Source organism: Podarcis vaucheri (assembly GCF_965113315.1).
Source record: "Podarcis vaucheri genome assembly, chromosome: 5".
NCBI classification, from domain to species: Eukaryota; Metazoa; Chordata; class Lepidosauria; order Squamata; family Lacertidae; genus Podarcis; species Podarcis vaucheri.
Genome location: NC_138763.1, coordinates 37,315,040 through 37,327,421, shown reverse-complemented (window position 1 = coordinate 37,327,421; position 12,382 = coordinate 37,315,040). Strand labels below are relative to the sequence as shown.

The 12,382-nt window shown below is 45.0% G+C and overlaps 1 protein-coding gene across 5 annotated transcripts in view; it reads right to left on the bottom strand.

Annotated features, from left to right (window-relative positions):
- Positions 1-12,382, bottom strand: part of CROCC2 (ciliary rootlet coiled-coil, rootletin family member 2) — a 90,727-nt gene that overhangs the window by 42,273 nt on the left and 36,072 nt on the right. For all 5 annotated transcript variants that reach the window (XM_082221668.1, XM_082221667.1, XM_082221670.1 and 2 more), the window contains 6 exons: positions 10,835-11,065; positions 8,866-9,059; positions 8,194-8,321; positions 7,207-7,376; positions 4,756-4,935; positions 4,274-4,408 (listed from right to left, as the gene is read on the bottom strand). In XM_082221668.1, the coding sequence (XP_082077794.1) occupies positions 4,274-4,408; positions 4,756-4,935; positions 7,207-7,376; positions 8,194-8,321; positions 8,866-9,059; positions 10,835-11,065 (1,038 nt within the window). The remainder of the gene's footprint in view (positions 1-4,273; positions 4,409-4,755; positions 4,936-7,206; positions 7,377-8,193; positions 8,322-8,865; positions 9,060-10,834; positions 11,066-12,382) is intronic.

The window sequence follows — 12,382 nt, the reverse complement described above, 5'->3', positions numbered from 1 at the left end:
AGGAAATGCCACTGCTCATCTTGATTCTGATACTGCACATATGGTAGGCGATGAAACAAACTGTTTCTAGACTTGGGACCTCTTCTAGTAACTAATTGGAAAGGACAAATTCTAGCTAGGAAGCTATGTTAGTTGTTACAGGAAACACAGCAGAGTGCCTTGGGACACCTTAAAGACTAGCAGGCATATTTTATTGTTTCAGCTAAAGTGTGTCCTGGCATAAGCCACAATAAATGGGCTAGTCTCCATGGAGCTACAAGGGTCTTTGTTGATTAAATCATAAAAGGCATAGTATATCATGGGACAAGTGGAGCTGGAAAGAGACAAAAGGACATCAGTCTAGAAGTCCTCGAGGAAGATGCTCATAAGAATGCTTCTGATGTAATTATAAGGCATGAGGCACATAGGAGCATCAATGCTAATACTTTTATTGTCAATGTACAACCTGTGTACAATGAAATTAAACAACAAAAGGTTAGATTTCTGTACTTCACTGACACAGCTGTTAAACAAACAGAGGGGTGAGTTTGGTAGCCCAACATAGAGACTTCTGGACTCCAGATGGAATTGAATGACCAAGATTGGTTAGTCTCCTTTATTTTTATTTTCTTTTACTATTAGTATTCAGACTAAATGAGGAGCATACAATCCCAAATGAACGTAATATCCATCTACAACAGGGAAGTCCTTCCTTCCTTCCTTCCTTCCTTCCTTCCTTCCTAGACCTGCCTACCTTTTGGGCCCACCAAAATGTGATTGTCCACTCTTCTTTTTAAAAATGGGATTCAGGCAACAGGGAAGTAGAGGATTACTACAGAATTGGCAAAAGTAGAAATAATAAGACAAAATCCCTACACTCTTGTCTTGTGGGGGGTGGGGGGAGCCACTGGCAGGGACTGCTGTTCCCAGAGTGGAACAAGGATATTCCTGAGTTTGTGAGGCTCTGTTTTGCCATCTAGGCCGAAGGGAACTCCGATGGGGATTCAGGGAGGGGGAGCTCCAGGAAATGAGAAGCTCTTGGGCAAGATCTTTTCTTCTGGTGCCAGAAACTTGCTCACTGCGTTGCAAGCCACACACAAGCTTCTCCAAGGAGGAGAGAGATCGGACCATGCATGGAACACAGCCATGCAGCTTCCAGCTATGAATTGCAACATCCCCTGCCCCTAGGGAGAAAGGTCTGGCGTGGATTCACTGCCTCGCCCTACTCTGTCCCAGCTTGGAAGAATCTCCCTGTCATGCACGACCCTCCAGAAAACGGCTTACTGTATCAGTCATAATCTCACTGTCTTAGAGGGATCACAGTCATCGGTGCAGCTCAGAGCTGTTCCGTTGAGTGAGCAGACGTGAGGGCGGGTTAGAGATGGTGGACCAGAACGGTAGAGATTGCCAATAAATCCCAGCGATAGGGCAGGTCACATCCATTCCTGTCATTCTGTGCTGCTCTACAAGCTTGGGGTGGGGCTATTGTTTACAGTCCTTTGGGGAAATTATTTGTTTTAAAGCTGGCTTCCCTTTGGTTCCCAGTCAATCTTTCCAGCTGAAATGCTTTTCAAATTTGTTCTGGTGGGGGTTTCTCACCCTTGTTGTGCTATTTGTTTGCTCGGTCTTAGGAGGCTGTGCCTTGTGAGCTTGTGAACTGATCTCTCCAGAGATACGAAAGGGCCCCGGCTAATATTGCCAATGTGTTTTTTATTTAAAGGCAGAACCAAACAATCCCACGTTGGGCTATTAAAAAAAAGAAAAGGGGGAGGGGGAAATCTTGTGGTGCCTTATGGAAACAAATTGTGGAGAGAGAGAGGGCAAGCCAGAGTCAAGCAAATCGTGGGCAACACAGCAACTCCAGTGGTCACCCCCTCCTTCCAGAGAAACTCACGTACAGAGTTTCAGTACGTGAACGAAAGGGCTGCAGCTCAGGCACAGAGCACATGCCATTCAGGCAGAACGCTCCAGGTTCAAACTTCAGCATCTCCGGGTAGGACTGGGAAAGGCTCTTGTCTGAAACCCTGAAGAAGTGCAGTTGGTCATCACAGACAATATACTGAGTTAGATGCAGCCGTAATCTGATGCTCCAAGGCTCCTATGTCCCTCAACAACGGGGGTAGCCTGCACCAGCTGTTTTATTTTGCAAATTTCTCAGAAGCAACTGGGGTAGATAGCATCACATCTTCAAAACTATCTCCTCTTGTAGATTTCTTTTTTTTAAAAAAAGAGAAAGGAAAATGAGGGCACAACTAGATAAGATGGTGGGATATCTATGATCAGATTTCCCACATTAAAAAAGCCCTAATGTTAAAGGCAGCTGTGGATGCCTCTGAATGGGATTAGGAAGGGGGTGAAAAAATCTTTTTGCTCGTGCTGTTTTCCTGGCCGAAGTGGCCCCTTCTCAAGGCTTAGCCTCCCCCTTATTCTACAGTGTGCCCAAGAAACTATTCTGCCCCTCATTAATACTAACATTAACATTAAGAGAGCAATCCTGCTGTCCTGTTCTAGCCTGATATGGAGGGAGATCCACTTCCCCTAAAAGGCTTCTCATGAGATTCGGACAAAGAAGGTAGACACTACCAGTAGTGGCCAGCCCAGCAGAATAGGTAGTATTCCTAGTAACCCCACAGTTGGATTGATGTGTGTGTGTGTGTGTAGTTTCCTTTGCTCATCCTCACTGATGGTGCCTACCCTATACATCGGGGGGGGGGGGGGCGCAACTCCTGAGAGATCTACTTTCAAAATTAAAATCTGGCAGTGATCTAGGGGTTCAGGTCAAAGTTGCCGAGCTTTTTTTAAGGAGGGGAGGTGACATGTTTTTTAGGCAGTCAGGGACTTTTTGGCAGCTCTTCTGAGGGAGGGAGGAACAGAAGCAGCCACTAACCTTACAACTGCTGGCCAGATAACAGCCTCCATTTCTAAACTCCGGCTTCCCTGAGGCCGGCGCAGGGAGAGGGGGCGGGGCTGGAAGGAGGCTGGCAATCAACTGCGATCTACCAAATCCTCGCAGGGATCGACCAGTAGATCGCGATTGACGTGTTGGACATCCCTGCTATACATAAATGGTAATAAACGGTGGACCCTCTGACCACAGAAGGACCATATACAGTGGAACCTTGGTTCTTGAACTTAATCCGTTTCAGAAGTCCATTCGACTCCTGAAATGTTCGAAAACCAAGGCGTGGCTTTGATTGGCGCAGGTTCCTCCGAAACAATAGCCAACAGCCACATTGGATGTTTGGCTTCCGAAAAATGTTTGAAAACCGGAACACTTACTTTCGGGTTTTTGGTATTCGGCAGCTGATTTGTTCATCAACTAAGCCATTCGAGAACCAAGGTTCCACTGTATAATAAAGTGTTTAACCACTGCGGAAATGGGGTAGAGCGTTCCTTTAGCAAACCAAAGCATAAACAGAGGGGTCTCGCTGTGGCTGAGAAACTGGTAACAGTAATGACAATATATGCCATTCTCCACACTGTCTGCGAAAGTAAGTGTCATGTCTTGCATAAGCTAACGGGTGTTTCAGAGTTGAGACCTTGGAGGAATATTATAATTAAGGATGTAATAAGGCCTCGTCTTCTGTTCCACCCTGAATCCATCACATGTAGCACTTTTTCCACTCCACTACAGTTTGCCTTCTGCCAAAAACTATGTTACTTGTCTCACTGTTCACTGTGGCAAAATAATGTAACTTACATAATTTACAAAAAATAATTATGCCAATGATGTAAATTACATTGTAATTATGTTAGTTTACCACACTCCAATGCAAAGAAAACAGAATGAGAATGGGGTGGGGAAGGTTTGACATAATTAATTACATATCATTTGTAGATTGAAAGCGACAACAGTGAATACTGATCGTATTTGTGGGGTTGATTTCTGTTCCAGGCATGGGGTAAAGGAGCAAACATCAGTAATTTTAATCCTGCATCTGTTTTCATCAACATTCTCCAACATCCCTGATAACAACAGAGCTGCAGCTGAGGGAAAAGAGACATGGTAATCTATTTCTGGGTTCCTTGCAGTGCTGCATGTTAAACTACAAAGTGTTGCTTATGACCCAATAAAGTTCCACTTCCCCTTATCTGTTTATATTTCTGTTAGAAGTTAACATATTTTTTATTTTATTTTCCCGCAGGTATGTTTCATTCCTTCTCTTAATTGTCAGTTGATCATAGGCTGAGTTAGGAGCTTCAGGAGATGGCAGTACGCTACCACCATCTTGCTAGGCATTTTAATATTTGCATTCCCTGCCATGGAAAAAAAATCACAAAGCCCAGAGTTCACCTTGTCTTGCTCCTGGCGGTTCAGAGCTTCCAGCTTCACCCGGTCAAACTCTGACCGGGCAACTGTGAGTTCGCGCTGTGACTCACTGAGCTTTTCTAAAAGGATATTCTTCTCTGCTTCCTTCTTGGACAAAGCCTGGAGGTAGAAAGGAAACCCTCACATATGTAAACAATATTCATAATGCCCTGGAAATTACATTTTTATTATTTATTATTAGCATTTGTTGGGCACCCTATAACATGAGTCTTAAGGATGGCTCATAGCAAGAAATAAAATACATGGGCTCAAGAGGGAAACATATGCGATCCTTTAGGCTCCTGTTCCCAACTCCAACCAACCCTAACCATTATCCATGCTGGCTGGGTGCAATGGTTGTGGCAGTAGTGTTACACAGACAGTGGCCTAGTTCATACCTCACGCTAAGCCAAACCATGGCTTGAAAGCAGGTAGCTTTCTTCCGACTAACGTTACTCTCTCCTCACCTTCTGTTTTTCATTCTCTAACAGGAGGAGGCTTTCATCCCGGTTCTGCTGCAAAGAGAGGATCTCCTCCATGAACTCCCTTTTTTCAGCTTCATGCTTGGATGCCAGTTCTTCCCTCTCTTGCTGAAGATGATGCGCAGCCTCGTCTTTCTGCTCAATCAATGCCAGATGCAGGGCCTCCTGTGTCAGCAGAGCAGGAAGTTATCAGGTAAACTAACTGAAATATACTCGGAGTCGAGAGTGGATTTCATGCTCTTTATTCAGCTCATAGTGGTGAGGAGGAATGAAAGTTCCCCCAAAGTATCTGCTTTGTATACATTATTTACACAATGGGCTGCATGTGATTGGCTAATTCCGGGATTCTCCTGTAGGCCAATCAGGTTGTGGATTCACTTCCATCTGGAGCTGGATTGGGTGGCTCCTGCAGACCAATCATACTGCTGCATTGTTCTAGGACCAATCAGACTGCTGCATTTTGGATCCTATTCAACTCAGTACATAACACTAGTATCCAGGGGTGTTGCAAGAATGGGATCACGGGGCACAGACCCCCATTTCCCCCCCCTAAGTTTATTGAGTGTTTCTGGTAGATAGTGAATTTGGGAGAAATTGAACAGGAGTGATCTTGGTTAACTGAGCAGGATATTATTTAATTTTGTGGGAATAAATTATCTAGAAAAGAGGGGGAATTGAATGGGAATTGAAGTAATTTGGAGCGGGATGTGCTGGGAAATTAATTGGGAGAAATGAAAAGGAACTGATTTGGGGTGATTGGGGCTAGGATGCAAATTAATGGAACAATTTATCTGGGCTTATTTTGACTGGAAATTTGTTCGCTTTCCTACTGTGACATTTAAATTCTACATTTGCATCTGTACATATATATTAGCATATTCACATGTTATGCAGAGTTGTGTCTGTAGCCTTTTGCCCTGAGTCTTTTAAGTACCTAGCAATGCTCCTATTGGTGTTGAACACAAACAAGTTCCTTGCAACCAAATCCCTATCTCCAGTGCCTGCCTCAGATTTCCCGTCTCAAACATATTCAAAGCAGTTCAAAGAAACCATGACAGAGACCATCAGGACTCCAGGGAAAAGGAAACCACCCAAATGTGGTACATCCTGTAATTAGAATCCAGTTTGAATCATTTAATACACATGTATATTTGACAGGTATAAAGGCCATACCTATGTAGAAATCATAGCTGACTATATACAGGTACACAGAGTGCTGCATATAAATGTAAGATGAAGGTAAAGGATCCCCGGATGGTTAAGTCCAGTCAAAGGCAACAACAGGGTGAAGCGCTCATCTCACTTTCAGGCTGAGGGAGCCAGCGTTTGTCTACAGAGAGCTTTCCGTGTCATGTGGCCAGCATGACTAAACCGCTTCTGGCACAATGGGACACCATGAAAAGTGCCAGAGTGCACAGAAATGCCGTTTACCATCCCGCCACAGCGGTACCTATTTATCTACTTGCATTAGTGTGCTTTCAAACTGCTAGGTTGGCAGAAGCTGGGAAAGAGCAACGAGAGCTCACTCTGCGGATTCAAACCGCCGACCTTCTGATTGGCAAGTCCAAGAGGCTCAGTGGTTTAAACCAGAGCGCCACCTGCACCTCCCTAATAAATGTTAAGTATTATTATTAACACATTTCATCATTTCTTAAAGGACCTCAGGGTAGTGTACATGCAGTTTCCCTTCCCTTTATATTCTCACAAGAACCCTTTCAGGTAGTTTAGGCTGAGATATAATGACTAGCACATTGTCATAGCTGAGGACAGATTTGAAACTACGTTTCCCTATTCAAGTACCAGCCATTAACAACACTGTTATTACTAGGAAAAGAGCTACTCCTTATTAACATATATTATGAAGGAAGCATTCACAATTTATACCACATGAGTGTTCTTCACAACTCATTCAATATATGTATACAACTTGTGATGTGCTTGGAAATCAGCTCCTGTCATCTCAAGTAGTCTTGATACCACAACAACTCACAGTATAGAGGAGAAAGAACAGTTATACAGTCTCTCTCAGCACCAGTGGTTGCTAGCTTCACCACTACACATTATTATTATTATTATTATTATTATTATTATTATATTAACATTGGCATGTTGGGAGCTGCTACATAACTAGGCTGGAGCGGGCAAACAGCAATCATCAGACAGGTTGACAGAGCACTTTAATCTACTTGAATGGTCCATACCTAAATATCCAGTATGCACTCAAGTCCCTCCCACAAAATAATAACAGTCTGGAGTCACCCAGAACCCTCTTATTGCTCTAACGACAATGAAAGTGATTTACTATTGAACACTAGAACTGGATTTGGTTAGTGGACATGGCAATTTTCTAGTACTCAGCTTTCGCTCATTTCAACCATCACTGACCGTGAACTGAAGAATTTGGCTGCATAAGGGTTAGGAGTCTTCAGCACTGACCTTCTCTTTTCTGAGGCGCTCAAGGTCCTCCTCAAAACCCAGCTTCTGGTTCTTTATGACCTGTTGGAACCCTTGTTGCTCCTCAGTTATCTGGAGCTTCAACATCTCTATTTCTCGCCTCAATGTGGTTTCCCGAAGCTCAAGTTCATGCTGGGCTTTCCCCAATTCCACTATGAAAGAAAACAAACACCATCCAGGACAGATCCTTGGGCAACTCTTCAGTATAGGCAGTGACAACAAATTGTTTCTTCAACAGAGGGCACAATTCAGCAAGCATTTTTTAAGAAAGCGGCTTTAAAAGTCTCTTGCCCCCCCCACTGCTTTTTATAAAATATCATTTTTATAAATTGTATTTTTGCACTGATATGTTTTATTGCATCTGGCTTTATATATGTGGTTTTAACCAAGTTGTAAGCCATCACAAAAAGATAGGATAAAACAAGTAAGTCTGGAAACCTGTTCACTGGCTGATCTTAATGCAAAATTATGTTAAATGGTAATTTGAATGTGTGTCACCAATAACCAGTTATATCATAATCATCATCATTTAGTATTTGTACCCCACCCATCTGGCTGGGTTTCCCCAGGCACTCTGGGAGGCTTCCAACAAAGATTAAGAATACATTAAAATGTCACACATTAAAAACTTCCCTGAACAGGGCTGCCTGTATAGTCAGGTATAGTCAGATAACAGGTGAGATGGTTTTTTTTAAAAAAATTATTGGGCACTTTCAGTGGTATCCCAACCACTTAACAATGGCTGTATACATACCATACGTTTAAAGCACATGTCTTCCGTCAAAGACTCCTAGGAACTGTATTTTACCTTTTACAGAGCTATGCTTCCCAACACTCTTAACAAACTAGTTCCCAGAATTCTTTGGGGGAAGCCATGTGCTTTCAATGTATGGTTTGTGCACACCTTAATAATTTAAAGGGAAGATTCCATGGAGTTTTGAATCAGACTGAATAATGTGTGTACTATACCTTGAAGAGCTTTTCTGGCAAGCTTGATGCCTTGGTTCTCTCCTTCTAGTTGTTCCTTGCGAGCTTCCAGCTGTGCTGCCAGTTCTTGTGCCTCAAAAAGGCTGGTTTCCAGGGACTCCTTCTCCACTCTAAAGCACATCAGGAAATAATCAAGGCCAGTCAATTAAGCTGTCAATGCCTGGATTCTACAGGCATCTATTTATCCACTACCCCAGAAAGCTTGTTGGCACCAATGATCCCCATCCACCACAGGTACTCTGCCAGCCCTGCTCATCCACAGGAAGTCTAGAGATAAGGAAATGTGCAACAAATAAAAGGGCACCTGCCTTCAGGTTTACACTTAGCTAGCTTCCCATGCTTCTCATTTAGCGCAGAAGCACTGAACTGAGGGGCATAGGCAGTTGCTGCCTGGACAGGCCAGAAGGGAAAAGGAAATATATATATTTGACTGAAACAAAGAGCAAGGCTGAAACCAAGACACTGAGCCTGTTATGAACTATGGTATGGTGTACAAGTGAAGCATATCCACAGGCTTATGCTTTAAAACAGGGGGGAAGCAAGGCTTACCTGGCTTAGGTTGCATGACTTTGCCTCATGCCACCCCTCCCTTAAGTTAATTTGCAAGCCTGTCTTCAGGAGACCACCATTTGTTTCATAGCCGGTGGGCATTACCTGAGAGCATCTGCCTCCTCTGTTAACAACTTCCTGTGCCTCTCCAGCGCAGTGAGCTCCACAACCACCTGTGCCTTTTCCTTAGCCATGTCTTCCTTCTCCTGCAGCATACGGAGCAAGGAGTCTGCTTGCATCTCCATCTCTCGGTGGCTCTGGGCCAGCTGCTCACCTAGAGTTTGCTTCTGGCTGTTCAGCTGGCAAAAAGCAGAGGGAAGTGTATGAGAGAGGAAGAGCAGGAAATTAAGAGCCTAATTAGGATCCTGGCTCCACAACCCTGTAAACTGGGGTGGCGGGGAGGCTCCTCCAAGTGTTGTTAGACTTCAACTACCATCAGCCCTGGGCAGCATGGAACATAGGAAACCTCCTTCTACTGAGTCAGAACACTGATCCATCAGGCTCAGGACTGCCTACACTGACTGGCAGAAGCTTTTCAGGATTTCAGAGAGTGTTCTCTCTCCCATACTGACCTGGAGATGCTGGGGCCTGAACCTGAGGTCTTCTGCATGCAACATAGTAGCTGGACCATTGAGCTACAGTCCTTCCGCTCAGTGGTCAAAGACGATGGCTGAGGAGTTGTCATCCAACAATGTATGGAGAGCCACCAGCTTTTCATCCCGGATATAAACCACTCCTCTTAAGGGCAGTAGTTTGGCAGAGCTGTGCCTGTCAGGGACTGGCAGGGTGCTGAGGAGTGCATGGCAGATGCCACAGGGTCAGAGGCTGCCCCAGGGGAAGGGGACAGCGATTTATGGGGTTTGGTGCCTCCTGTGAAGCAGCACTCAGGGCTGGAGGGAGGGAAGAGTCTGAGCAGAAGGACACTGTGTTTAAAAAACACTGGGGCCTAATTTGAATAGTAGAATGCCTGGCATCTGGTGGGCGGAGCTTTTGTGTTGTGCTCCGGAATTGGCCCCTCTTTTCAGGTGTCTGACAGGAGGATTGATTTTTTATTTTATTTTAATCACCCCACCCTCCACCACAGAGAGAGGGGAGGGGGTGAAGGACACAGGTCAGGAACTGGGGCTGGAGCAAGGAGTGTATGAGAAGTCGCAGGTTGCTTGTGCTCAGCCCATCAGATGCCGGTCCTTAAGGTCAGGTGGAGGTGTGGTTATGCTGTTGCTCGACCAGTCCAGCTCAGAACACCAGCCTAGGAGGGGATGCCAGCTACTGAAGTCAGCAGAAGCGTGTGTGTGTTCTCTGTGCACCTTAGGAACTACCGTAAGTGTGTGCTTTGTCAATAAAGAATTAAACTACCCGCCGTCTGCCCTCCTTGTGCTGCGTGTGCTTAGGACAGCCTCTGAACTCAGTGGTTCTGCTGGACAGGGATCCCAAAATGGTTTGTTTGGATCAACTGTATTGCAGAAGCTTTGCCGAGTGTATCGCCAAGATGCGCTCTTGTGTCAGGGCCAACCTAGTTATTATGAACAACCATCTGAATCAACAAGTGGCGTTTCTCACAGGAACCTTTCTCATATTATATTCTTATATTTATTTATAAAAGTCTTTTTATATCGGAGTAACAGATCCAAGCACAATAATGCTTGAGCACAAGTTATATCTCTACTGTGATCAGAGCTAAATTGGCAACTGAAATGCAATACTATATAATGCTTTCAACACATCAAACCTCCGCATTTCCAGCAGATCAAACCTGCCAAACCAATATGTTAGCAATCATTGGGGTTGCGGGGTGGGGGTGGGGAATGCCAAGTGATGCACTCCCACTTCCCACAACTTTTGCAACCAGGAAAGCAACCAAAGGGCCAAGTTTTTGTAATTCACATAAATTACTCCAAATCTCATGTTTGGCTGCAACAGAAAAGACTTAGTGATCTATCATGCCCCATTTGTCCCCTCCCCAGCAGAGTACTCAACCAGGAAGACAAAAATTATCCCAAGTCCTCTCTTATTCACATCCTTACTGTATCCTGAGGCAATGAAAAGGTACTGTGTTCTGCCCTCTGTTTCATACCTGCATTATTTGGTCCTGAAACTGGATTCTCTCCCTGTGGAGCGAGGCCACTTCCCCTTCCAGTCTCTCCTGCTTCTCTTCTGAGGCCTTGCAGCTCTGTTCCAGCCCCTGCTTCTCTGCCCTCGTGCGCATCAGTTCTTGATCCAAGTGCGCCAGCTGCTCACGCCAACCGGCTTGCTCTTGTTCCAGCTCCCGCTTCCTATTTGAAAGCCTGCTCTTCTCCTCTTCAAGCTGCACAACAAGAGGAAAGACGGGGGTTTGCAGGCTCTAGAAGGGGCGGGGGGAGATGATCCAGCAGGAAAACAAAAGGTGGGCTAGCCTTGGCGGAAAGGGAACAAGGATACATCCTTATGGCACTTTCACACACGACCCCTGGATTTATGTGCCAACAGAAGGAGTGGAGTGGAGCAAACTGCCTGCAGTTTCAGCAGTGTGCACCAGCATTCACCTTTAAACCATAAGTTTAGTTTAATTATTGTTTGAGGTGACACGCAAACGAGGCCTAAATGTGACATAAATTGTGTGAGTGCAATTAACACATTTTAGAAAACCTAAACGACAGTCGCGGGGCAGGGGAAGAGGGGCAATCAGCAGTGAGACCACAAGATGTGGGAAGGGTTTATCCTTCTCCACTTGTAGTCTAAATGAAAATTGGCTTCCCAAGCTGCTGTTTGAAAAAGGAAGGATGCCTCCCCATTCTCTGCAGTATGTGTGTGTGTGTGTGTGTGTGTGTGTGTCTTCGGGTCTTCGGTTGCTATTCACAATTTTAAAAATATGCACATTAATTGGATTCAGCCCATTAAAAGCACATCTAGATTGAACCAAACCTCCTACCATCAGTTCTCATTCTGCTCCCTCTGTTTGGGCCTGGTTTCGCTCAAATACTGTACTCCAGGGGACATATTTAAGCACTGTAATCAAAAGGACCTTCTAGTAAAGTAGATCCACTTAAACCAGTTTTTGATTCACAGTTTCAACCATACAGAAACTTTGGGGGTAATTCTGGACTCCGGATTTTCCTTTGGTTTTCTTTTGCTTCCCTTCCTTACCCACCCCGCCCCCCACCTGCACAATTCAATGGTGACAGGAAAGGTTTTGCTTTACTTTCTCCCCAAACGGAGCAGGCACTTCAATGAGGGCACAGTCTTGAAGGCTGCGATAGCAGTGCTTGGCTGAATTTTCCCATGTGCTTGTTGTAGGCAGCTTACAAGCTTCCATTAGGCAGCAATAGCATGCTTGAAGGCTTCCGGAAGTTATAAATGCTGTTGGCATAAGCTGTGGAGTGTGTGAGCACTCTTGAGTCCCCCCCATTTCAGGCCTCACTGCAAGTTACAAGCTCTTGGCGGTTACAAGCCCTGCAGGGATGATGGTGCTCATGAGGCCGAAAGCTTTCTGGCACACCATGGGTTTAAAGAGGCTGACAGGAAAGTGTGCATTTTGGCAGCCAGCGAAACCACTGAGGAGAGCTTTGTTTGCTCTGAGCAAGGGACACTCAGGGACTGACAGGCAAACCGGGATACAGGGCATGCTCTTCCAAGATATGGCTAC